Source organism: Brachyhypopomus gauderio, chromosome 5, assembly GCF_052324685.1.
Source record: "Brachyhypopomus gauderio isolate BG-103 chromosome 5, BGAUD_0.2, whole genome shotgun sequence".
Classification (NCBI taxonomy): Eukaryota; Metazoa; Chordata; class Actinopteri; order Gymnotiformes; family Hypopomidae; genus Brachyhypopomus; species Brachyhypopomus gauderio.
In genome coordinates, this window is record NC_135215.1 from 12316828 (window position 1) to 12344721 (window position 27894).

The 27894-nt window shown below is 42.9% G+C and overlaps 1 protein-coding gene across 1 annotated transcript; it reads right to left on the reverse strand.

Annotated features, from left to right (window-relative positions):
• Positions 1 to 238: 238 nt before the first annotated feature.
• Positions 239 to 27562, reverse strand: abca1b (ATP-binding cassette, sub-family A (ABC1), member 1B). The gene is made up of 47 exons (XM_077005739.1): positions 27353 to 27562; positions 25906 to 26013; positions 24612 to 24705; positions 22455 to 22596; positions 22182 to 22300; positions 19374 to 19495; positions 18710 to 18901; positions 17229 to 17318; positions 14654 to 14894; positions 14318 to 14457; positions 14027 to 14143; positions 13685 to 13879; positions 12991 to 13196; positions 12690 to 12866; positions 12337 to 12559; positions 11392 to 11613; positions 10644 to 10962; positions 10357 to 10531; positions 10111 to 10242; positions 9819 to 9958; positions 9591 to 9728; positions 9261 to 9481; positions 9080 to 9155; positions 8680 to 8909; positions 8512 to 8563; positions 8278 to 8397; positions 7973 to 8121; positions 7731 to 7855; positions 7510 to 7608; positions 7117 to 7401; positions 6834 to 6972; positions 6675 to 6755; positions 6394 to 6563; positions 6076 to 6253; positions 5868 to 5983; positions 5624 to 5768; positions 5284 to 5407; positions 5071 to 5200; positions 4842 to 4962; positions 4663 to 4725; positions 4444 to 4550; positions 4176 to 4317; positions 3870 to 4004; positions 3070 to 3173; positions 2585 to 2677; positions 2101 to 2344; positions 239 to 1697 (listed from the first exon to the last, which is right to left on the reverse strand). Exons 2-47 carry the CDS (start codon positions 25969 to 25971, stop codon positions 1554 to 1556), a joined length of 6843 nt encoding a protein of 2280 aa, XP_076861854.1. The 5' UTR covers positions 25972 to 26013; positions 27353 to 27562; the 3' UTR covers positions 239 to 1553.
• Between the last annotated feature and the right edge of the window lie 332 nt (positions 27563 to 27894).

The following is a 27894-nucleotide window of genomic DNA, read 5'->3' on the forward strand; positions in this document are numbered from 1 at the left end:
GTTTCTTGTACTGTACATGTGGGGTAAGCTGGAAAATTAGATGTTTTTTTTAAAGGGGAGGGGGGCAGGGGAGATCATGTTCATATTCATTAAAATGGATTCAGTGCCGACTGACAATTACTAGTGTAGCTCTTAGTGTTCCCATTGCAGGATTCTAAAAGTCCTTTTTGGGTTTTCTTGTCAAAGTTATATGAATATGGAATTTTTATATTAGTATTGCCAATGTACAAGAAACAAATTTGAGCTGTAGATTTGTCAGATTTTATTTTGAGTATTGTACATGGTGAGTAACAGATATTCCACAGCCATTGTCAATACATCTGAAATGTAAACAGGAATCAGACAAGGAATATTCCATGGAAAATGCTTTCCATTTTATGTAGAAAAAAACAGGAGGTATAACAAAGAAAAATGGAATGTAGTTTGTTCTGTGGAAAATCCAGTGCAAAGAGATCAATAAATTTCCAACGATCACACCCAGTAAAGTGCTAAGGATGCCGTCCTTCCTCCGAGACCAGTTTCAACATTTTAGAATACTGATGAGTCGCTGAGCAGTGTAGTTTTAAAGGAAATGACTGCATTGCCAATTAAGCACAAGATTCGAAATTTATAATACTGGATTCTGTTGGATAGTCCAAATTGAACAGACGCCTAACCCCATATGTGCACCACTCACTGTTTCTGAACTTAAGTATGTACTACAAAAGATTCGCTTGGCTTTGAAGGCTTTACTTGAGGTCAAAGGCAAATTAGAGTAGTGGTTTTCAAAACCAAAATGTCCTTCAATATGATAACCTGTTAGAGGACTTTTGTATCTGCTGAGGTATACATTATATTACGACACTGTGAAGCTTCTGCTTCTGTTCTTATATATATATATATAATAATCACTCTTCTGTACAGTACGTTTCTAGCTAACACTGAATACTTCTGTCTCAAATTGTAGTATTAGAAGTCTAAGTTAGGCACTGTTTGCAAGAACATTTTACAAAATAATGCCCCACCGGACTTTAAAAACAATTGTCTGTTCATAAATAAAGGCACATTTTAAAAGAAAATCAGTCAAACAGATTTTTTATGTAATATAGCTCTTAGAGACGAAAAGAAAGATCGTAATTCTTCTTCATGTCATTTCTAGTACAAATAAATAGACATTGCCCCTGAATTTTCCTGTCATTTACAGTCACCAAAACAAAATTACACAGTGAGCTTCAAAGATTTGTCAAATCTATTTAAAAGATGCACAAAGCCACAGCTTCTTTGCATAGGTCGTACAAGAACAAAACGATGGCAGTGATTCAAGTTTCCCTCTCTCACTCTCAGCTGGGATGGGCGTGGGGGGCTGGCCTCACCACGCTCCACCACCTGGCTCCACAACATAGCAAGTGGGCACTAGCATTGACTTGCATTGATTTTTCTACCCTGCTGCGCCTGCACCAGTAAACTCGTGCAGTCCTTCAAACAGCTGGATAAGTGAAGCAGCAGCCTGTAGCGCATGGACAAGAACAGGAAGGTGAAAACAGTGAAATTTCACTGGCTCCAGACGGCGCCCGTCACACTACGCTCTCTGACGCTTTCTGCTCTTTCTTCGAAGGAGCCGCCAGTCTGAGCAGGGGGATGTCCACCAGCACCTGTTTACGCCGTATCGAGTTTTCAGAGTGATCGTCACTCTGGTCCTTGGCAAAGTTAACAAACACCTGCAGGAGTGCAAAATCACATCAGTACAGGTAATCAGAAAACAAACAGGTATATAATTGTGATTCTTCTCAAAAGTGCTTTCAAAATGAAACTATAATGTGTATAATGAGTCCCACCTAGCACAAATAATGTCTTGATTCTATATAAAATCTCAAACTCGTGGAGTGAGTTGGTGTGGGTTAATTTAGCATGCTTAGTTTTCAGGAGCATTCAGAATATTCTAGGCAAATAAACAACACGTGGACAGAGACCCATAGTTCATACGAGCTTATCACCCATTCCCTTCTTTTTCTTAGATTTATTTTCTTTATTATTTGAACGATCACACTGAACCTCACCACAGACATTCTGCATCATTCCACCTATGCGGTTATCAATGGGGTTGAGGTTAGGTATCCTCACCTGGTCCAGTGTGGTCTGGGAAACAGAGTAGTCCTCTATCCTGAGGAGGTCTTTGTTCCTGGCCAGGATCCTGAAGATGTGTGCGAGGGAGGAGAGTGAGGAGGGCAGCTGGTACTGCAGCATGTTCCGGTGTTTCTCCTTCAGCGTGCTGCCGGGCAGCTCACACTCGATGAACTTCATCACAGGCTGCAGCTCGGGCTCAGGTCCTGCCACCCTCAGGATGATGGTGTAGCCGTCGCCGAACCTGCGTAAGGAGGGGCACGTGTACAGAGAGGAGATGTGTATCACAGCTGGGGGAAGCCACACAGCAACTGAAAAGCAGTCCAGAGATCCCAGTTTGATAAAACCACCGTCTAATCTCTCAAATGTACAAATCCTAACCTGAGGAATTTAAAGTTTGCAGAGATTAGATTGGGATGCTTGGGATGAACTTGCCGTAGCTTGTTTGAGGTGAGGTAATATGAGTGTTGTGAGGTAATCTTACCGGTTTTTGAGGTGCTGGACACTACCCAGACAACGAAATCTGCCGTTTACCATTATGGCCATCCTGGTACACAGAGCCTCACACTCCTCCATGCTGTGGAGCAACAGGGCAAAGGTCGATTGTTAACGTACAAGATGTATATGAATATTTATCAGACATAGAACATTCTCATACTGCCAAACGTTTTATCTGTTGTAACACACCTGGTGTGATAATCATGGGCGTGGCTACAAGTGGCTATTGTAACAGTCCCTCAAACTCTCTGTATATAATCCCACATACCAAATGAAACAGTTTTGGCTAGAATCACAGCATGGACACATCAGTCATGTGTTCCATAGACACCTCTATACTTAATATAGTATTATACTATAATTACTAAATACTATCATCAGTCCAAGGAATGCGTTAGCTCTTTTAGCTTTTTACTCCATTTGAACAGGTAGTCTGGTGGCCCCTGTTTGAGCCCCCACCTTGGTCCCTACCTGTGGGAGGTGAGCACAATGGAGCGTCCCTCTTTGATGACGCTGTGGATGCAGTTCCAAAGGGCTCGCCGGGCCTTGGGGTCCATTCCGGTGGTGGGCTCATCCTGAGACACACAGGTTAGCATGCAGGTTTAACTGAAGGTGCCAACCAAGCACCAGAGCAATCTTCTACCTCACTGCAAAAACTATGACCCAAACCACCTGTACTGTTCTACACTGAAGATTAAGAGGACTCCATTCAGCAATTCAGTATCATTTGTACTTAAATTCTGCTTTGTTAAATTCAGATAAAATTCCCATGGTCATGTGTGGTCCAGAACAGCACTTTGAAGTCAGTTTCCTCTCAATATCTGTTACTTCCTCTTATGGAGTTTTCCTTGTATTCCTGTTTTCCTCATTATTGCCCTAGGCTTGCTCTTTAGGGATCTAAATCCAAATTTGTGAATAAACTGATTTATAGAAAATATTGTTGTAAAGGTTGCTACATAAAAAAATGCACTGATGTGATTTTAATGCTGTAATGAATGCAAACAGATACTGAACTCATGCAGAAAGAACTAGAAAAAAATTAGTTCAGCTTAATTTAGTCAGGACAGAACTGCAGTTGTGTGGGAGTTTTAATCTAATTCCCCTTTTACATCATAACTGGAACACCACTGCGGGGTGCCAAACCAAACAACAGAGATCTCTGGGATCAAATGCCTCACCTCATCACACAGATCGTCAGAGAAGCGTGACGCGATTGTGTTAGTCACGATTAAAGCGTGTGTGAGCATGTGTGTATTCCGGGGTATACATACCAGAAACACTACGGGCGGGCCTGCTATCAGAGCCATGGCTGTAGAGAGTTTGCGCATGTTGCCTCCGCTGTAGCTGCCAGCTGCTTTGTCTGCGTACTTTATGAGCCCGAGCTTCCGGATTCCCCACTCAGCCACCTGCCACAGACACACAGCCTTAGCCCCTGTAGTCATAAACTGTCCCTTCCAAACCCCAGTGCCCTCCTGCTGTAGATGTGTAGTGCCCTGAGGTAGGGTCCTGTTACCCTCTGTTGTGTTTTCTGGACTTTTGGTTTCTGTGTCCTGTTTTCAGAAAGAAAGCTTCCTTACCGCACACACTTCGCTCTCGGGAACACCGCGCAGAATGGCGTAGAACTCCAGATGCTCTCTGCCCGTTAGCAGGTCATTGATGGCGTCGAACTGTGGGCAGTAGCCCATGTTCTGATGCACCTGATCTATTTCCCTGAGTATACTGATAATGAGAGAAGCAGAAACATTTATCTGTTATCGATTTGTGAAGAATTCAACTTAATCAATTATGATATACTAGACACAATTTCCGCCTGACATTAAATGGATGTTGTTTGGTTCACTTCACCTCTTTCTGGCCAGGAAGGCTTCTCCGCTGGTGACGCAGGAGTCTCCTGTCAGCATTTTGAACGTGCTTGTTTTTCCAGCACCGTTTACCCCAAGCAGACCAAAGCACTGGGGCAAGAACAAGATGGAGGTTAGACATGCCCTCCGCCCCTGATCGGGTAACACAGACAATTGGCTGTGCGTGTCTGAAATGGAAACGGGAAGAAACAGCATGTCTCACCTCGCCCGGAGGAATGCCCACGCAGAGCCTGTCCACGGCTGGCTTCTGTTTCCTCTTATACACCTGCGGCATGGCGTGAGAGAGCACTGTGAATATGAGGACACGTGTACCAACATCTTCCTTTACAATTGCTCTACTTAACTAACATAAGGGCGAGTAGCTGAAGAGAAGGTCCAGACCTTGGTGAGCTCTCTGAGCTCCAGGATGTCTCCTTGTCCAGCTCCGCTGACGATCCTCTGCCTCTCTCTGGCAACATCCTCATCCTCCTCTCCAATCGGGCTCAGTTTAGGTCTCAGAGGTCTGCAAGCCACCAGCAACAGCCAGTCACTCAAACGAGCCTCTAGCAGTCAGCTGCTCTTTATGCTCTATGTTAATATGTCAGTGCGAGCGTTTGAAGGAGATGCTTACTTCGGTTTGACAAAGAAGCGGTACTGGATGAGGACGGTGATGATGAAGAAGACCACTCCCTCCACTGCCATGGCAAAAAGGTTCTTACCCACCATGTCCCACTCGAGAGGAGAACGGAAACGGTTCTCACCTGGGGAAGGACAAACTATAGGTTATGAATGGGAAAAACACACAGATTGGGGCAGATGTAAAAAAAAGAAAGTCTATTCTTACCAAACCTCTCCAGAGCATCGGCCATGGCCTGGTTCTTGACCATGTCAATCAGACCTCGGCCCAGGCAGAAGTGAGGGAAAATCAAGAGCAAATTCTTCAGGATGTCGTTGATACCACCAATTTCCTGAAGAGGGCACAAGAGGGGAGTCATGCACGAATTCATTGTGTTGCTATTTTCTTTTAAAAAATGACAGGTGTTTTAAAAAGTCTGACATTTTATTTTATTGAATCACACAATTTTTAAAGGTGTGTGACTCTGCAATTACTGAGCAAAGTTTAAACTACATCAGTAAGTCAACCATGACACGGCAGTTTCGTATTGGTCTGAAATGGTACTTACATTGTTCCCAAACAGCTCAAGCACAAACGTTGACACGCTTCCATTAATCCCAATAAGGATATTTACACTCGTGAGGACTACATAAGCCGTGCTGGGAATCTTGAACAAGAATGAGGCTGGGTACATCAGAGGTGTGATGGACCACCTGGAGAGACCAGAACATTTGTCTTTACAATACCCCCGTGTTCCTGAACTGGGTCGGTAATCAAGCCTACAGATGGATGACCCAAAAGGGCCCACTCACCCATACAGAAGCAACAACAGGGCCAGGACAGGTAGGTTGTTAGCGGAGACATATGCTTTTTGTTGGAAGCACACAAAGATGATGATGACCAGGGTTGCAGGAACAACATAATTGCACTAGAAGAAAGGAATAATGTGTTAAGAACAGGCGTACCTCTGGAATCATGTACAGACAGGCACAATGTAGCGTGTGCAAAAAAGCCTCGTACCATGTCCCATAGGAAGTTGGCCACCCAGTAGAGATAAGGCTGAACCCCACTGATGAAGTGCATGTGTTTGGCCTTGTTCACACGTTCTTGGATGAGGAAGACCACAAAGCTGGCAGGGACGAAGGACATCGCGAAGATCACACAGATGGACACCAGCACATCCACCGAGGTTGTCACCCTGAAAAAAAACATCAAAACAATTTTGAAAAAAATTGAGTGAATTAAAACAGAAAACACAAGATATTACATTGCCATGTTTTTGTGGTTAGAAACTACTTTTACCAAGTAATTACAAAGTAATGATTGGACATCACTTACAATGCCACTTGAGACAGCTGCTCTTTGGTAAGGTTCAAAGGATGGTTGGAGACTGTGATGCCATATTTACTCGGGTCCTTCTCGGGGGGCAGGTTGGCACGTAGAATACCATTGTTCATTACACTGAGGAATGCCCCAATACTATGCCAACCCTTGTTATTGAACCAGATCTGTGAGAGAAACAATATTTTTTAGTTCACCCACTGTCAACTTTAGGATATCTACTTACTCCAACGATGTAAGAAATACAAGGGAGAAAATAATGTGTCCGTGTTGCTCACTTTCACATTATTTTTGGTGTCCAGGCCATTGATGAATGCAGAGAGGCTGTTAAGGAAGCGATCGGCTGCGGTCCCTGAATTCTGAAGATCACAGGGGAAACCACGCAGATTAGCCGCTGTGCTAATGGACTCATTACGAATGAGAACCTGAATAATTACCTTTTCCAGCTGGAATATTTCCCTAACACGGGAAATGGCATCATCAATCTCTTGAGCAGGTGGTAATACCTGAGTGCTCCTTGCACCCAATGAGAAGCCTCCATATCTGAACTCGTTTACCCAGACCTTGTTCTTTAAACTTTGTAGAAAAGAAGCCAAAAGAAGCAGCTGCATTATTGCTAAGCATTTTTATGCATAATTTTTAACAATTAGAGAACATCAGTGAGAATAGCTGAACGTGTGAAGATTAAATGAATCTCTTGCTGTCCCAACTGAATAATACCTTTTCCCAATGATCTGGGCATAGGTCTTGACGAGATAGTCAGAGATGTTTCTTCCAGTCAGGTTTTGAAGCATGTCCCTCTCGCTAATCATGATCTGTGGAGGAGGTAGCCCTCCGGCACTGGCCGGGCATTCTGGAAGCATTCTCTTCTTGCCTTCACAGATACACTCGCATGCTGGGGATGGGTTCTCCATGGTCCAGTTCTCCTTCCTGAAGACCTCAAGTACACTCTCTGTGACCTCTGGTGTGGACCAGTCCTCATCACCCATAGTACATGGAGCATCTCTGTGAACATGGCCAAGTAGGGCAAGATTAGTGTTCCTGGATATATAGGGTTTTATTGACCTTTCTCCTCATTAAGTCTATTAATAGTTGATATTGTGATTTACTTACGGTATTGGCTCTCCTTCCATGCATCGTGTTCCAAATCCAGGAGCTTCTAGCAGAGCAGCAAGTAGTTTTTGAGTACTAGCGTCTTCAGGTGCATCATTGCTGCAAGCAAAAGTGAACAAAAAGAGATCACAGATTATAAAGCCAAACTTTGTTTAGGTTTACAGAGGGGTAATCCGCATTAAAAGCAAGCTAAGTATATGCCAGGTTTAGAAAACAAGCACCTGAAAAATGTGACTTGATCTTCATACATCCAAGGTTGCAGAGTTAGACTGGGGTACTTCCCAAAGGGGGGAACAATAAGACTAAAGACTAGAGCAATGCACACGAAGACTGCAGGCAGAACAATCTGTAGAAAAGAACAGAAATCAGACACTTTCTATCTGAAAGTCTTCATGCTGTGTTTCATTACTGTTCATCTATACCATCAGGTGACTATCTATACCATCAGCTGTTCACGGTGTACCTGTGCAAAGAAGCCTTTTCTGGACCGGCGAGCATAGAGGAATCTCTTCCACAGCAGGGCTATGAACTGTTGTCTCGTCAGGCTCCAGCCTTGGACCTGATATGAGCCTTTACCATCTGAGCCATTCAAGTAATCCGTCTCCCGGGAGTCTACGGAAGCAGAAACACAAGAGTTTTGTAAAAGAACCTCTGAACGTTTAATTGTGCCAACTGCTTGCTGTAACAGAAGATAAATAACAGGCATATTCCTTGGCTGTGGTGTTGGAAGCCTAGATGAAGCAGCCTTCTACTGTTTATAAGCTTTACCTGGGTCAACTTCAGATTCATTACAGTCAAAGTTGTCATCCTCAGTTAACGGTTTAAGGCAGCTCTGGTGGTCGGCTCCGAAAGCATGTCGTCTTCGTCTGCGTACTGGAAGGGTGCCGTCTGGACACATGCAAATAGGACCATGCGATTATGCATTCTCATTTATTTGAAGCACTTTACAATTTTTTTCATCACTGTTTACACCTGTTCTGTCAAGTCAAATTAAAGTCTTACCTGACAGAATTTCAGTGTCCACGCCGCTGTCTTCTGCGACTTTCAGGAAAATCTGCAATTTATTATTATAGAGTCAGTAAAAACATAAAAACTCAATCTCGATGCAATTTCAAATGTAGTGGGTACTAAATATATTTTTTTCACAGGAAAGTGAGACCAGTGATGTACCTCTTCAAGTGTGGTATCAGAAACACCATAGCTGGAGATGCCCAAATCACCAAGGCGGTCGTCCATTTCACGGAAGAGGTCAACAAAGGCGCCATCTTTGGCGCTCTCATAGGGCAAAACGTAGGTGATCTCATGGCCTTGGTCCTCCACCATGCGTGCATTGCGGACATGTTTGAGGATCAGACCTGAGATGACAGAGACGTCTGCAGGAACAACAGGCCACGAAGAGCCTGCAGGTGCATTTAGAACAAGGGTGCAATGGGGTTAGTAGTGAATGCATTTAACATGCAGATGTTACATTATATTTAGTCTCATTTTCTCTTCCAGGCTGCAGATTAAGTCCAAGTCTAAAAACATTTCCCACTAGCCTTATAATGTCATGTAGATAATGGACACCTACCAACACCAGTGGCAGCGTCACTCTCATGGTCACTGCCTAGACCTGCATCTGAACTGCTCTCTGAAGCTTCATCATCCTGAAGAGACAATTCAGTCAATGTTAGAAGTTTGACTGAGACACTTTCTTGAAGATTTCAGAAGTGATTTAGAATTATTTTGGTGTAGGAGGTTCAACTTCTCACCTTTTTGGCAAAAGACACAGTGCTGCTGGAGTTCCTGCATGAGCTAAGGGAAGCTTCCGGTTCTTTCTTTACCAAGGTCAGGTAATATCCCGATCCCAGGTGTGTCTTCAGGAAGAGAGAGGAGCCCACACAGCACAGTTTGCCATGGGAGATGATGGCAATACGGTCACCCAAAATGTCTGCCTCATCCATGTGGTGAGTGGAGAGGATGATGGTGCGTCCTGCAGGAAGACACATCGTAGTGCTGATGAATTCATTTTAGATGGATAATTCACAGCTAAAGATACAGCCAGCATTCTTATGTTGCCAGAGTGGAGCTGAAAACAGTACCTGCTCGGTATTTCAGCAGAAGGTCCCAGATGCCCCTACGAGCGAAAGGGTCCACACCAGCGGTTGGTTCATCCAGGATCACTACCTTTGACCCTCCAACAAAAGCCAGGGCCACTGAAAGCTTCCTCTGCATGCCACCTTTAAAAGGGCAGATATCATTGGCACTGAACATGTTGTTGATCTCAAACCTGTCACTGCTGACTTTAGATGTTTAAATGTCCTGCTCACCAGAGAGCTCACTGGTCCTGGACCTGCGTTTGTGTGGCAGTCCAGTGTCAAACAAGATCTGGTCCATCTCAGCCTTCACTTCCTCTTCAGACAGACCTTTGAGTCGAGCGTAGAACCAGATGTGCTCTTCCGCTGTCAGCCTGAACACATGCCACACGTCCAACCATGATCTAGCACATCTCTGAACAAAGCCACCCCAAATGCTGCCTTTAAAATGCAGCTGGTAGTGATTTTAAGCAAAGTTAAATGTAATTAATGCAAAAACAAGGCCTGGCAAATGAAAGGTGCGCACATGCTGAAGAGGACGTTGTGTTGAGGACACACTCCCAGACTCTGTCGGATGGCACTGAGCTCTGAGCGAATGTCTCTGCCCATGATGTAGGCCGTGCCAGAGGTGGGTGGAAAGAGACCAGTCAGGATGGACCTGAAACATCCAATGAACATTATCTGTCACGCTCTTTTAGCAGTTTCTGGTCTGCCTGGTGATAACAAGCAAAGGTCTAAAGGTCTGCTGTTAAATTATTCCTCAGTTGCTTACATGGTGGTGGTTTTCCCAGCTCCGTTGTGGCCTAGGAAGGAGGTGATCTGACCCTCGTAGAAGCCCAGTGTCAGGCCGTCCACAGCCAGCTTTTTACCATGTCGGTAGACCTTCACCAGATTCTGGATGAACACTCCCAGCTCTAGGTGAGTAGGTTCCTCCTCAATGCACACAGCTTCAAACCAAGATACCAACCATTACATCACTGAGTGTTGTTAGGAGCAGTAACATGTCATTTATCCTTCATTTACAATCCTATTGTAGAAATTAAAGGCAGACACTCTTACCTCCTGCATTTGCTTTCTTCCCCTGCACTGTGGGTGTCTGCCTTTGGTCTCCTTCTCCAAGCCAGTAAGTCTTGGTAAGTGGGAAGTACCACGGTCTGGGAATGCCGTACTGACCAGGGAACACAGCCTCTATGTACCAGGTCATAAGCCCATAGATGAAGGCGTCGAAGTACATGAGAACGATGGAGGTGGTGAGGCTGTAGTCATCCCCCTGCGTGGGGCTGGAGATAAGGTTGCTCCACTGGATCCCAACCCCCTGCTCCTCGAAGAGGGCAAAGTACTCGCATCCAAAGCCAAACGCCACCGGAGACAGCAGGCTCTGCAGAGACGGTGTGTGGGAACAGGGATAAGTGTTATTTTATAGGTGACCTGCACCCCAAATCACTAACATGGCAAATCATAAGCGAAGGCATTAGGAGGACAGTTAACGTGATTGCATAACCACGTCTCATCCATGTCTCAACCAACGAGAACTCATCCTTTTTCATTCAAAGTGTGTGGGAAGGTGGTTGCAGCACACAACCAGTCAGACAATCCTTAGGCCATATATCTTGTATTTGTGTGCATGTCTTCTTCATGTATAATTACACTGAGTGGCTGTACTGTATAAGATACAGCAGCACTGACCTCTGCTGAAGATAAGGATAAGCCAGCACGGCTGCCACACAAGCCCACACACAGCTGCACTTTGCTTTACAGGCCATGCTGGAACTTGATGCAAGGGTTGTAAAAAAAAAAACCAACTCACAGCGATGACTTTGGCGGCGAGACCTACGTAGTCCTCCCAGGCCACACACAGCACGTAGGGCAGGTAGAGGGTGAAGTAGATGATGCCTCCACACGCGGCCGCCAGGTTCGCCCGGGAAAATGCCGTGCTGATCAGGAAACACTGCATGATGGTGACCACAGCAAAGGAGCCCAAGAACAGGAAGATCACGCCAGGGTCGCTGTACGGGAGAAGGTTCCCCAGCTGCAGAGAGGAGGGGGAAGCAATGCAACATATTACTAATAATTTAAACGATAAGTTACTAGTTCCTCATTCGTAGTGCTGGTAGGATATTGCACATCATAGATGGTAAATGAGCGTTTATGCATGTTGATTATTCTGTGGAACAAATAAACACAGGATTTCCTGTTTACTGCTCAAAGTCAATTCCGACTTATGTTAACACTAGACCCAGAGATTAATATAAAATCAGCATCTGCAGGTACTAATGCAGCTACTGCAGATACTAATGTAATAAGAGGATTTGACAGCCCAGAGCTAAGTTAATTACCCCTTAGACAGCAACTGTATTGATTATGATAGGGCTTTTATTTTGCCCTTCTTTCCCCCATTTATTTAGGCTATTCTATAAAATATGTGAACTAACATGGTTTATATAGGAGTACTCATACAGTCAAAGCACTCAAAACACTTCATTAATCAATACTGACACATGCAGCAATGCCTTTTATATCAGTTATGTCAAAGATGATTTTGAAACAGAAAGATGAACCATAATCACACTCCTTGGTGACCATTTCTCTTTTAATACCATATTGAGCTGAGAATATGAAACCATCATATGAAATATAAACTTTTTTTTTTTACCTGCACCTCCATCATACATGTCACGGAGACCAAATGTAACTCAGTATCTATAAGCAGAATTATGTGAATGGTGGTGAAATACTTGTAGGGACATTTTACCTTAAGCAGAAGTACCAGTAATCCAGCGCTCATGAGGAGAGGGATGAGACTGCTGATGAACCAGCTGAACCACAGGATGCCATTGTCCAATCCCATAATCCTCATGGTCTCCTTGAGGCGGGCTTCCTTCTCGTAGACCACACTCTTTATGATAATGGCCACAGAGTACATCCAGGCGAGGGTCATGAAGAGAGGCATGGACCGACTCATCACCCGTAAGAAGCTGTGGAGTTAAAGACGTGCCAAAACACTGTTAAAGATTCGGATTATAAAAATTACTGTCATGGTTACAATAAAGGGGCACAATGGTAACGTCAAGGGTCACGGCTGTCTAGGAGAGGAAGTGTACGTACATATCATCGACGTAACATGGGTAAGGCATCTGCTGGATGTAGACCCCAGTCTTCTCTTTGCTGCCTGTCAGGGCTCTCATGATGCTGTGCTCTATGACATCCTGGAGGTAAGAGAAGCCGCCCCAAACATACCTCATGTCCTCAAAAGGGTCTGCTCTGGGGCCAGGGTCCCAGTAACTGCAACAACGGGGAAAAATCAGTGTTTATCTGACATACATTTTAGTGCTGTCCCACCAACAGTGGGGTACTGTCAATTCCTGAAGTATTTAAATATTTAATAAAGAGGCAAAGTTCGACGTACGCATCCTTAATTTTGTTGGTGCGCTCAACGTTATCGATGTCCATGCGGATTTTGAAGTTGACGTGGGGCGGAAGCTCGGAACTATTTGTGTCAATGTCAGGGAAAACAATTCCAGCCCAGAACTTCCTGTTATCCAGGAGACCAAGAGACTCATTTACTAACTTTTCTTCTGTGCTCACTGGTTCCAGTTTATCCAGGTTTACACACTGCAGAGACAGAAAGACCAAGAATCAGACTATCTTGTCGTTACTGGTAGTTATTCCTGTATACCACTGCAAATGAGAATTTTTTTTTTTAATTGCTTCAAATGGCTATGTGACTTATATAGACATTCCTTGGTTCAGTGTGTATAGAGGGTGTACAATGATGGCAAAAGAGGTTTTTGTGTAAAGGGAGGACACTGAATGAATACAAAATGTCTCCTTGTGGAAAGCAAACAGCTTGAGAATCTTCCTCCCTCAAAAGATTTCTACTTCTGCTTTGCTTTCGCTTCTCCTTTCTATCCATGCCATAAGTCAACCGTCACTGCCAGAACTGAACTGGGTTTCTGTGTGTGTGCGTGTGTACGTGCGTGTGTGCATGTTTCTGGATATGAGAGAGAGAAACAGCCTCATTGTGGTTTGTGTACATATGTGGTGGAGACAGTGATGGTGGCATATCAAGGACTGGGAGAGGCAGAGGGACAGAAACCGACCTCCATGAAGCGTGATATGCTCAAAATGGCCTGGTCTGTCTCATTGAAGACATTTCTCCATGTGAAAACTGTCCCATGTGGACGTGTGTCCTCCGATTGCTTGGACAGGAAGCTAATTATGTCCTGTACACTCCACTGGGTGCCTGTCAGCTGGGCACTGAAGAATGAGGCTGTGAGGTTGTTTTGAAGCAATGTCTGTGAACACAATGAAGGGGTCACATCTTGTAGTCCATTACACAGAGTAATCACTGGCAGCTGTGTCTGGCAACTTACATTCTAAAGATTAGCAAGTGTTCTGTGCACAGGAGGGCAGTAGTGAGCAAAATGCCCACAAAATCATACCCGCAAAAGATCCATCTCCTCACTGTTCTCCATGAAGTTCCAGACTTTGGGCCTGGTCTCCTCCCACATTCCACCTAGATCTCTAAGGACACCAAACTCCTGAAAAGTCCTATTAACCTAAAACACATAATATGAAGAAAACATATAACTACATCCTCCAACTTTCACTGCAAGTGAAAGAAAAATATCTTACAATCACGGTGATAATCTGGTTCAACATTCTACACATCTAAGTTGCCTACAAAGACAGGGTAATGAGGATGTTGTGCTCATCAAGGTCAGACTGCTTGCCTCCTGTATGATCTTCTGGGTGGCAGGGGTGTGAGGCGTGTATAGGATCTTGCCCATTAGCAGAGGCTTCAGAGCCCTCCAGATCATCCGAGAGATGGGGCTGGTCTCCATGTTCTTCATGAGGTTGTTACAGTAGGGGGCTATAAAAGCAAAACAAACGGTAGCATACATTTCCCATAAGCTCATGGCAATGAAAAATTAAGTGGCTTCATATTCAGCACTTAAAAACTATAAATGAAATAATCTTTAAAATTTTTTTATTTTTATAAATATTACACACGCAGTTTGAAAAGTCAAGACAAAACACTGAAGGGACATCTAGCATAGGGTGCTTACTGGTTGTGTTGTCATAGAGTGAAACAGGCTCCTCATCACTGCTGTTGTAGTTGCCAAACAGGGCTTTGTAATTGTTGTCCTCGTACCAGTTAAGGGACTTGATCTTAAGCCCGCCCCCTTCCGGGTGGCCGCACACTATTCGGGACACGGCCTGGTACATCTGACTGGGCGAACCAGTTGCATTCTGGGTCAGGAATAGGATCTCGTTCCGCATGTCACTCCAGCTCCGCATGCTAGCCAGCTGAGGGAGGATCAGACATGTTACAGGCCTGTAGTGCACCAACAGCAAACAAACCGAACCCTTCATTACACACTGGAGCAGAGAACACTTTAAGGGGGCTGTTTTGAATGGTTACAGCAGCTCTGCGATGTTCAACAAAATAGCATCTTGCTGTCATCAGATTGTGGGTCTGCTCTATCACAACAATTAGATTATTTTTTATGCATGCACTGTGAAATGAAAGATATATGCTTTGAAAGTAGGTGGCCAAATCATAGACCTTATTAACACTGTGTTTACAACCCTAGTAAAGCTCGCATTTGGGCATTTTCCAGTGTTTCCTGTGTTTCCAGTGTTCTCTTGTTGATGTGTGTCTCATGCTTGGATGTCCTATGCACAATTACTTAATGCGGTGGCAATCCTGAGGGCATGTCCAATGAAACAGGCTTCAGCCACGTAAACAAACAGCTTTGACACGTGACGTATGCAAACACACAGAATGTGCTCTGATACAAAGCAAGAGGCAGCCAAAACAAACTACTAATTCAAAAAGCAGCAAAACTCTGGCCAAAGGGAAAGGAGAACCAGGCATGCTGTGACCCAGCTCTAAACCTTTGCTCGTTTGCGTGTGCCGTGTTATTCCCCTCCAAACCCGTGAGTCAACAGGAACTGGAATCACAAGTGATGCCAAGCACGAAAGCGGAGAAGACCGAGTTGCAGCCGCTGCCGTTAACGCTCAGAGAGGCGTGGTCGGCCAGCCGGGCGGCTTTGGCCCTGCGTGCTCTCTGGAAGAAGTGTTAGCTCTGATGTGACTCATTCCGCCACACTGGCACAGTCAGCCTGTCACATGTTTCCAGTCTTGTGTAACCGTGCACTGACCGAAGAGTGCATGCAAGCAGGGACAGGAGAGATAGAGTGGGAAAAATCTGGGGAAACATCTGCTACACCGTGCCAGGACAACTGAGGCCTACCAAACCCTCTCAGACACTGATGTAGAGAAAACAGGACATGTGGAAATAAACCCTTAGCCGTTGGCCGAACACTACAAAGTTATGAATTTAACATTGTCAGGCTAGTAGGGCTGCTTTGAATTCTCCACTGGAGAATTTTGCTGAACTCAGCACTAAGCCAGGTAACATCAAAAAAAGGTTACTGTAGTACACGTGCTCCACTCACATAGACTGCCTAGTCTTGGAGATTAGTCCAGAGTCAAAGGGAAGGACTGTGCTGATACTTATAGTTTGTTTATACTTTATCCTTAGAGATCCAGGATGGAGAAATGACAGAGAAGCATTTGTTCCAGCATACAAATCAGGCTCCCAACTAACTGCTTAGATCAAATGTCTACTTTATACTAACACTGACTACTAGAAACTACCAGAGTGCTTCTCTTGATTGTCTGTGACTTGCTTTGGTCCACTCACACGCTCGCCATCTGATTTCTCCTTTTGCTTGTTCAGCTGTGCCTGACTGTATGTCTGTCCAGCTGAGAGTTAAAACAACTCACTCTCTCTCCCTCCCGTCCAATGTGTCCACTAGATCCTCACTACATCCTGGCACCATGTATCACTTTTTCTGCTGTGTCAAGCCCCTCAGCAGGTGCTGTTGCCATTACAGAGTTACTCGCACTCTTCTGGATAAATCAAAAGTAGGCTATCTCTTTTTCTACAGTACGTTTCTAGATTAAACCAATACTTCTTTTTCTAAGGTCTATAAATAGTGATACCTAAATAACAACAAACAGAACAGACTACAATGCTTTAAATGACTAAAATAGTTTGAAGATTTAAACAATATAAAGGCTTTATAGATTCAGACAGATACTGTTGACCACAACACTTCAAAGGGGGCGGAGACAACAATGAAAAGAGTGCATTCTGGAACATTCTATGGAAAAGTGCTGGCAGGGCCACATGCATAAGCAGGAAAATCCTCCACTGAGGTTTGATCCCATACATCTGACACTGCCTTGGTGTAGGTCTGGAACCAAAACAGCTTATTGTTTGCAGTCAGGCACAGAGAACTGAGTCTTTGTTTACTAGATCCTGATAGTTGGTGAGATGTACACACACATAAATACATACACATTCCTCACTTTGACCAAAGTAGTGCTCAGTCGTCTATGTTTTTCGGTCTCGGGTGCACTCTTTAATTGTTCTGTGTGAGGTTTTATGTAAGGCACTCCACACATGGACTATCTGTACTACAGATCATGCTATCATGCTACAGCAACAGCCTTGAGAGCACAGTGAATGCACCAATCACGTTACACCACCAGCCTTGAGAGCACAGTGAATGCACCAATCACGCTACATCACCAGCACTGAGAGTGAAGCAGGGTCACATGGGGCCTACCTCCAGAGCCAGAGAACCGAGGCTTTCCAGAAGGTTGTTTGTTGCCTTGGTGACCTGATGGGCATGGTGGTTTTCAGATTTTGCATCTGTCTGCAAGAAAAGAGCATTTAAGAGAGTTTAATCATGAGCTTATGTGTCCAGGTCTAACACGCAAATAATGTGTTGTTTACAACAGAAGGTTTCTGTGCAGTACCCATTATGTATCATTTAGTAAGGCAACTTAGTCAAACACGCAGCAAGGGTCCGTAATCAAATTGAGAGTTAACACACACACACACACAAGGACAACTTCCTGACTCTAGCTAAAGGCCTCTGAACCATGCTCAGTGAGCATTAAACTAAATGTGGGGGAAAATTGGGTATATGCCCTGTTTGTATTATCTATATTTTGCGTTTATTTGTAGGTAACATCTTATCTATTACTTAAAATGTTACCGCGTTCCATGAATATAAAATATATTTCAATGTGAATGTACTAGCTATCTAATTTATGAGGCTGTAAAATAACATTTATAATAATACGTCAGTGGCCTAATTAATTCCATGAGTAAGTGGAAAAATGTAATAAAACTAGAAATGTTGTGTAACACAGCCCTCAAGCCATTCACTACTCGACTCTACCGGTGAATCCGATACAAGATGTCAGTGCAGGTAACTCCTCGTTAAAGGGCTTTTCCTGTGAGAAACAATTTCCCAACTCCCGGTGCCGACTCTCAGTAGGAGAGTTCTGGGGAACATGATAGTCATAGACCCTAACAAACCACCCAAAGACAAAGACAGAGAAAGCTCAAGCTGTATCTCTAGGCTACATGTTCAGGGGTGTGTGTGTGTGTGGAGGACAAGTTAAAACAGGCCCTCATCCACCTTACCACATATCACCCCCTTTCATCTCTCCCTCTCTCTCTCTAGCTACCTCTCTCCATCTTCCTTATTGACCTGGTCTTTGTTTACTTTCCCTAAAAGTGCACATCAATGACCGAATCACCTGGCACGGGTTCTCAGGGAATACGAACACAGCTGGTCAATGAGGTGTAAAGAGGAGGTTAATGTTTCCTGATAAGAGCAGACGATGACCTCTTCACTGCTGCAGTTATTAACCCACGAGTGTTAATAGCCTTGTTTAAGATCGCTCTCCCCATTACACAGAAACATATTCGGAGTTGGCCATTTTCTCCATACTATGCCATATGAAATTTTTACGTTTGACAAATCTCAGATTTCTTCAAGGAACCAAATTGGAAAGGGCACAAATTTTCTGCTTGTAAAGACTCTAGAATATAGCATTTACACACAACAAAGTCAACAAGTCACCACTGGTTGATACACACCAGATCTATTCTTAAAATAATGGTATAGACATAGTCAACTTGCAGTGTTTTGGAAAGAATGAATCAGCACAAAAAACTGAATAAAATAAATAAAATGTATAGTCATGTATTATAGTTTTATATGGTAATGTCAAAAATGATACGTTTATTTACCCTCATTGGCTTAAAGAAGTCCAGGTTGGCCATGAAGTGTTTTTCAGCGTGGTTCAACCATGATTGTGACGAGCTGCAGATGATGTCCTGTGTTAGTCTGGCCACCTTCGTGTTTGGGATGGTCACAAAGTCTTTCAAGCTGGACGTGTTGCACATATCTCTGAGGTGCACCCCAAAGCCTTTCATTAACACCTGGGTCAGAGTGAGATGACAGAGAAGAAGGTTGGGTGTGAGTTTAAGCCCACATGATGCTGGGGGGAAATGGTGAACAGAGAGCACAGCTTTGCGTGTAACAGCTGAAGGGAAGAAGGATGAAGTTCTGTTGTGAATAGGTACAGAGTCAGATGTAGGTGTTTGTGTGAAGTCTGGCCTCTCCGCTAAGTTGTGTCAGACATTCTCTGAAGAAAATATGAAACCTTGTGATTTGAACTTCCTTTCAATAGTTTCAAAGAACCTTCCTTGCTTGATTATAAATAATAATAAAGTGGCTTACTAACAATAAACAGTGTACAGGTTTTACATTTACATTGGACTGTTTAAGATATACAGTGCAGAAAATGACAGGGACATTATCTGACATTAGATTAACTTGATCAAAGTATTTGCTGAGCAGTGATGGCATACAGTAAAGCCAAAGCTATCAAACGATCTGGTCCCTGCTCACCTTTTCTATGTTCACCTCTGCCTTCAGAATGTCCTGCACTGCAGTCTCTGGGATGGATGCATTTTTGAGGAGAAATGTGGACAGGGTCTCGTTGTCATTTAGGAAGTCTTTGAGCTTGAAACCTGAGGTGGAGAAATACACCTTTATTGTATAGTATAATATAGTATAGTATAGAACTTTAATATCTGCTTTGACAAATCCTTCATTATAGTTTTATTTATCATTCTCCTGCAATTCGACCGGATGTTCACTCACAACATATCCACCTACTGATTATGAGATTAATTCAGGAAAATTCTAGCCCCTTTTCCATCATTTTCTCTTTCATTAGCATTCCTGCCGTTGCCATAAGCCTGTAATTGTGCATGTGCTCACTTGCTGAAGGCTCAGGTGTGTGTTGAAGGGAAGGTCCATTGTGTGCACCCCTGCTTTCTGGATTACGTTTCATTTATCCTCTGAGGTTCATGTGCAAGCCTGTGCAGGCCAGGCTTTGTGGTATGCCAGATACGTGGGCTGTCCCGCAGGTTCACTACCTCCGTCATGAACTCCTGAGAAGCTTAGCATGGTCTATAATGCTAAACACGTTGGCCATCATTATAATCCACGAGCATTCTAAAATGTTTAGAAAGTGTGTTTCCCTGACATACTACCATTTAAAAGATGTTATGTACAATTGTAAATATTTTTAGAATAGTTTGATGATCTTGTTAATGATAGTTGTTTGATAGTTGTTTGATGATAGTTAAATGATCATGAAACAACATGAGCACACTCGAGATATTCAAGATATAAGCACAAGCATCCCAGGTTTCAATATAATTCAATATATACTGTAGGGAAAAAACAAAATACTAAATGGTAGAGGTCACCTGCCCACAATGGATAAGGATAAATGCCCCAACAATCTGTAAGGCCTCAGAAATCACACCTGGGCCACAGAAAAGTGTGGCCATTCACACTCTCTCCTCCAAAGGCCTGGTGGAAAGATGACACTATAGTCGCCTGATTGTCTTCCTCTACTGCCCCCATTGCACCTCTGCCCCTCAGGGGGGTGGGGGTGTATCCACTACACATTCAGGGAGCTGGATCTCCCAGAGGTAACAGACTCCTGGACTGTTTAAGCTTTTACTAACTGAAACCACTCCATATGAAAAATACTGAATGACAGGTAAGGCTGGTGAAGACTGTGGAACCACAGCTTCTGGGGAGGTTACTTAATATGTGACTCCAGTTCAACTGCGTCCTGGGAAGTGGACCCTATGTAATGGAACTTTAGGTGGGCATTGTTATAGTGATCTTTAGTGCTCAAAACCCCTGCACACACACACACACACACACACACACTGTACCGGGCTGGCGCTTGCCAAGCTCGCTACCTATACCCCTCAAACAAATAATGTATGTGTGTGTATCTACCCATTCTGCTTTAATAACAACTAAATTGACAACAAATTGACAGTGCTAACCCAGCTGATGAATATTGATGAATGAATAATATAATAATAATATAACACAGCAAGTTCTATCTTGCTTATAATTAAGCAAAGGTTTCACGGTGCTCACAGCTGTGACCCTGGTGTGAGTGAGTTTAAGCGGAACTCACTAAGCAGCCGAAGCCAATAATCACAAACCCAGTGACCCACACTCCTTTAACATGATCCTCCATCTGTTTACGTGCATGACAGAATAATCCAAACAAAAGTGACTGTGATCTCAGCATGAGGAAACATAGAGCAGCTCTACAATACCTGGAAAGCCACTTCAAAGCACCAGTTTTGTTTGCAAAGAGGCAAAGACTCTTATTTTTAAAGCTGCAAGTAAATCAGGTGACATTACTGCACCTTTTTTCCTAGACATTCTCTGACAGATTATTGTCCCTACTGTTCTTCCACTTCTGGTCCCAAACGCAGACCCTGAGTTGATCACATATCACTGGGCACTTTAAATGCAAAATAAACGGCTGTATTTTTGTAACACAGGATGTACAAATGTACCGGAGTGAGGGGTGAAGTCATAAACAGAGAGACAGAGCTGATAAACTGATGGGATCACATGGGAAGCACGTGGGAGGACCGACGCTTTATCTGAAGCATACACCTATGATTTTTAACTTCTGGTATGCAAGCATGAGCATCAGTACAGTCTGTGGCCCAAGCTGGTTGTACCGTAACAAACGCTCACGTGCTCCACAGCCCGTCCCATATCACTCAAATAAAGATCTACATTGGCCAACAGTCTTTGTTCTATTCCAATGATGTGAATACAAACAAACAAACAAAAGCCCCTGTTTTATGAGGTGTTGGTTTCCTAGTTACAGAGCACTACACTTGCTGGACCGTTAATATAAATGTTAGACTGCTTAGATGTTGCCATGTTGGGGAGCAGTAAGGGGAGGACTGGTGTTGCGTGAGGACTGAATGGATGGTGTGGGTGTGTTTGTGTGTGTGTGTGTGTGTGTTTGTGCGTGCGTATGTCCACATATGTGTGTTTATCTTCTGCCTGGGTTCTCCCACACAAGCCTCGTCACTGACTTGTCACAGCTTGCCCAAAAAGTCTGAGCTGTCAGTCAGTCGCCCACATCCTCACTGAGTGGAAAATTTAATTCAATACAAAGGATTCTCTTCAGCTCCTTACAAATACACATGAATACAATATAAATACATACTAGTACAAATAGTGGGGATTTATTGCAGTATTTATGTGAAATCCTTTGCCTGTGCAAAGTAAGGAGAGTAAGGCCTGAGGCTACAACACACTGTCAGCGCAGTTCGTTTTAAAACGTTGTAGTTACACCCTCTTTCATCTTACCTGAAGTGTTATTCTGCAAGGCTTTCACAGCATGTATTAACTCTTTAAACCCATCCAGACTTTTGTCATTCTGACTGTACAGCAGAATTTTCTTGGCATCAGAAAAAAGTCGTGATATTCTGAAAATGTGAAAGCAACACATTATCACAGCTGCATGTTAGTCATTTTTCATTATTATTTAATTATCAGAGCTGACTGGAAAATTGAATTAGCAGTCAACTGCAATTCTGACCATTCCTGTAGTCATAAGCTAGGATGTGAGTTTAAACTTACATAGAATCATTGAAGTTGCCAACTATTCCTGGGGATTCTCCGGGGGTAGGGTGGCGGAAGCAGGGATTGTTGGCATTGCAGACAATACCCTGGATCCATGGCAGGGTGCCTGCAGAGGGCATGGCTTTGTTGGGAAAGTGACCTGGGACAGAGAGAGAAAGACAGAAGACGTAATTAACTGCCTCCCTGAAGAGTAGAGAGTTCCCACAGTAAGAGAGACATAATGGAAAGTGGGAACATGCACTGGAAAGTGGTTGAATCCAGCCATTTAGATAAAGGGGGTGCAAAAGTCTACATTTTCAGATCATCAGATCTTTTCCAACAAATATTTCCAAGATCTTTCCTGTTTTCATGTTTGTAAACAGGCTAAGACACAGCTGTTTCAGAACACCGGTGCACCTGGAAAGACAAAGCTCAGACAGCAGCCATGTACCCTGTGATTGTCTTATCTGAGGGTCGGTGCAGAAGCTAGCCAACATCAGCATCTTTGTGATTGCCTAAGCATAGTGCAGGACCTTTGGCCTAAGACTGATGCCTCCCTTCTTCTTGGTAACAGTTATTTGTGTGATGAGTCAAATAAGCAGGTCTGCTATCAGTCAACCTTAAGACTGCCAACTGGCCCATCACTAAGCACAGAACAGATAAGATAAGAGAACACAACGGCATAAATGTGAATGCACCGTATACTGACAAATCAGCAAATACATCTTGCCTGCTCCAATCTCTAAAATTACCCTTAACATTAAAATGAACATTAATTGTTTCACTTTGCATTAACAATGCTTATGACAATGGTTTAGATTTATTTTTAAGAGAGACAAATTGATTAAATCGTGGCCTGCATAATTGATTACATTTCTCTAACTGGCCACTGTGTAAAGAGGAACTCTAACCAATCGTTCCTCTGAGCAGTTGCAACATGTCTAGACTCACATGGTCCATGATTCATGGTGGTAAACTACTGCACTCTTTACCCTGATCTGGACATCATGCAGAAACGAAACACCACAAAAGAAGTGTTTCCTCCTTCAACTAGGGGTCCATAATAAACCAACAAATAATCCATAATAATATGACAAAATACTACATAACTATGGTTTATGAAGATACTTTAACATAAGTTAACAAAAGTTCACAGAATGTGTCTATTAGCATTATATCTGATATCATACCAAACACTCTGAGGGGTCCTGAATATCTTTCACACACAGAACTTTGATAAAGAGATTACAAGAGCAGTTAAGTCAAATAAACAACTATTCTGCAATAATATAATCTTTACTGACATTAGAACTTCAGGTAACACCTAATAAATTCACTGTTCTCTAATATAAAAGCCGATGAGCCATTTACGACACCTTCTAACAGTTTCATCTGTGGGTTAATCAGAGTGAGGTCAATGGTGAATCTTCACTTTCACTGGTTCATTTAATTACTTTAAGGCAGTGGGTAAATATTGATTCAGTATTACAATGAATGATATATACATACATACATTAGAATCAGTGGTCCTTGACATTGCTGTGTCTCTCTAAATACAGCAGAGGTACTGAAATGTCAAGTTTAAATTCTAACCTTCTATAATTACACTTGCTCTATGTAATATAACATTATTGAGAAATTGTCCCTCTGACCTTGTGAGCCCCATACATGATCCAGTAGGTACTGCTTAACTTTCATAACATCAACCCTATCTGACTTATCCTTCAAATGACATGTTGTTATGACTGATAATGGTGGTTACACTTGATAAGGGTACACAATAAATAAGCACTGGCAAATATCTTGGAAATCTTGTCTAAAATGCATTGTCTGACTTCTATGAACATAATCTATTATGATATCATTTATGATGTGTTTAACTGTAAATGTAGTTACATGACAAAACATGCTTTGCTGATATGCTTACAGAAATACTTTTGTTCCAAACATATGGAAGCCATTTTGCTCTCTATTGTCTCCAGAGGAAATTATTTAATTAAACAGAAAATGCTTATTTTGCATAAATTATACAGGACACTGCTTTACATTTCTGTACAGAATGTCTGTCTGAATTCCTTCACAATTTATGGACCACCAATTTATATTTTTTATGTCTTTTTACAGTTGGGTTCCCCGCAGCCTGTTTGTTGCAAAACGATCATGAACTTTACTTACATTCATGCTGCTCGTACGGAGGATAGTAAAATCTCACAGCAATCAAGATGAAGAAGATGAAAAGAGGCCACACTATCTCAATCAGAAGCTGGAGCTGCACAGCACATGAGGAAAGAACAGAGGGGAGGTGAAGGAAACAATACAGTCAGCATTTTTGTTGAAGTGCAGACAGAGGAGACACCCCCCCCCCCCCCCCCCCCCCCGGTCCCCCCTTCAAAGGTGAGTGCCAGTCCCTTGCTAATAGAGCTTTCAGGAAGACAGACGCCTAGCCCCCACACCTCCTTGTGCCCAGACACGGGGTCTGCTGCCTCACTCGAGCGCTGTCACCGTGCGCTGCCATTGGCTGCCTTTTATTAACAGCATACATTATTAATATGAGAAAATGTCGTCAAACACACATCAATAATACATTCTAAGATATAGAAAGCATGTAGAGTGACTTCTGAGCATAGATGTTTCATAAGGTCAAGCCACGTGAGAGGTAATCATCTGACCCCATCTCCGCGTCTGGGCTCTTGGGGTGAGTTTTATTTTTACACAAATGGGAACCATCTTGAATTTTGAAAAGACAGCAACAGCATACTACTGTTCACAACATAACTAAGCCATATAAATAATTCTAAATGATGTATTTAGTCTCTAAAGTATTATTTAGAAAAGGTGGTTCTGGAAAAGTGTCCTCTAGGCAAGCACCTGGGAGTGGTAGAGAACACAGGATTATCACAGCCATCTGGCCCACATGTCCTTCTGCAGCTGTTGTTCCTGAAGCTCTGCTCTTGAGAGGGTCTTATTAATGACAGAACTCCCACTACGGACTCTGCTTCTCTTCTAATAATGTCATGATTTTTTTTTATTCTTCAGAGAGGCCAAACAACATCGACAGTTTGATAGTAATAGTGGCAAAAGCCACTACAGGTTTTGTCATGAAATGGTCTAAATGGTCTTAATGTTGCCTAGAAGTGTAAGTGTAAGTCAAATAATTGGATTTGTGATTTAATCTAATCAAAGATTAAACTCCTCAATGAGCTTAGTCCGTCAGCTGAACATTTGGAAAATGTCCACCACTCAAATCTATAGAGCTCCTTATACATTGACCAAGAAATAAAAAATTGGATACTTAATGATATTAAGACACTTTGAATGTCTAGTGTTTAAAGTGAGTTCCAGTGTGAGTTCCAGTACCATGTCATCTCATATTTGCTGGCCCAGAGAAATATATTATACATCTTTCACAACATGTTTTCTAATTCCTATACAGCAGAGCGGCAGGAACAGAAAGAGTGGGCTGACTCACTGTTTGTCGTCTTCTGTAAGTGAAGTTCTTCCACAGCAGCAGGCCCAGCTGAGTGGAGACAGACATCTTCACTCAGGTCCTCCTCACACCACTCTCTCCAGCTCGCAGCTGCAGTGACACACACAAAGCGAGCAGGGCGTGTAAAACAAAGGTGGCCAAGTACAACCAGCACAGCAGCTCAAAAGTCCAGGACAAAGTGCAGCAGCCTATCTGAAGCCTTCCTGCTCACGTCTTCGCTTCCCTGCTCTCCTGGACTGTCCTGCTGTGTCCTGTCCTGTCCTGCCTTTCCACAGCACTTATTAGTGCTGGACTTTATTGTAGCTGGAGGACTTGACTCTGTAAAGAGTTTCACGGCTCTGGGTCTGTGCCCAGATATACCAGCTATGACAGGTAACTGCTTTTTGATCAAAGAGCTTTATCTCAGAGGCTGATTCGCCAGGGGTCTGCGACAAAAGACTGTGCCGTCGTTCAAATGCTAATGAAACTTTTCACATGTATGTATGTGATCTCAAGCCATCAAGACCTGATCAATCAAATTCTCAAACACTTTCCAAGCCACACAGTTTATTTTCTTCTGGAGGAGAGGTATGGAAGAAGGAAACCGAAGTGAATTTATTCAAAAACTTAGGCTGTAATTTTTGTTATTATAGTCATTACCTTACACTGTTCAGAAGATGTGAACATGATAAGTCATTATAATTACATACATACTAATGTAACTGTGAACAGGATGAGACATTGTGAACAAAGCATTTTGATACTCAGAAAGAAAAAGGAAACAAAACAAACAAAGAAACATCGGCAGCTGCACGAGGATCCCCAGTATGAGATATTCACGTCTACAATTCTTAATCTTTACTCCGGAACATGCCCATATAAGGGGTCTACGTTTCTATTTGCAATAGCCTCTATACGAAACTCTACAAGTTCATGAAATCGGAGGATTAGCTGCTTCTCGTCAAATGCACTTATAATCAACTTGCCAATGTTCCTTCAACGTTTCTTGTACAACTTATTTAAAATGTGTGTATTCAATAGCAGTGTACATTACTGTGTCAGTGTTTTAATGTTTCTCTGTGTGGTGAGTTATGGAATGCGCTTTCTCGTGCAATCTAGCGACATAATGATCAGGAGACTTTTGTCCCTACGAATCTATTTTCCCTTATTTCTCATACAACGTGTCTGACAGAATCCTGTAAGAAAACATGACGCGGTCTGTTTTTGTTTTTAAAACAACACGAAGAAACTGCCACGTTCCTCGTCTTTTAGTGTACTACTGAGACTATCAATTCTTCGAATGATAGTTGTTACTTTGGTTAATATGTAAACAATCAGATTATTTAAAATGAAACTGTACAAAAAAATACCGAAATGGTCTAAGGTCGTTTTGCAACGTTTCTATTCCAGCCATTTGACGAACAAACAGAAAAAGAAAAGTATTTGTTACCTTTCTCCCGACACACCTGATGATTTAGTCTTGGTCATTCGCTGTATTCCCTGTAAACGCAGAAACAACTTTCTTTCTGCAGTCACCCGTGGGCCTTCTAGCATCGACGAGGTACCGTAAAGCTACTGTAATTGGGAAAGAGCATCTGTTCAATTCACTTTAGGCTTTATAACGCACCCAAGACACATCCGCTCGTAGAACCGGGGTTACTATCGGTCATGGGGATGCGTGTTCGGGAGTTTACTGGGCAAACACGTGAAGCGCCACAATATCTCTTAAAAGAGCTTGTTTGGCACCCAAACGTCCAACCCTTTGGTGATTAAACAACCTCACAAAACAAGACAAAATAAGCCAGTCAAAACACAATACGGTGCAGTTTTCTACTTTCTATATATTATCATTTTAATACAGTTCAAGCCCATTATCTAATCCTATCTCTAATTCTTAAAATATTTACGTTAATCTATATTTATTTTTAAATGCTTTATCCTAGATTAATGATTTCATTCAGTTTGAATGGTTACAAGAGTTCACTTAACACC

Bases quoted from the DNA above. Each gene is read 5' to 3' on its own strand.
- abca1b (XM_077005739.1), bottom strand. From the start codon at position 25,971: ATGTCTGTCTCCACTCAGCTGGGCCTGCTGCTGTGGAAGAACTTCACT. The intron at 14,144-14,317 runs GCAAGCAGTCTG...TATGTGTTTTAG, and splicing joins CCCAGAAGATCATACAGGAG to GTTAATAGGACTTTTCAGGA. The intron at 2,678-3,069 runs GTAGGGACCAAG...GTTGCTCCACAG, and splicing joins ATTGTGCTCACCTCCCACAG to CATGGAGGAGTGTGAGGCTC.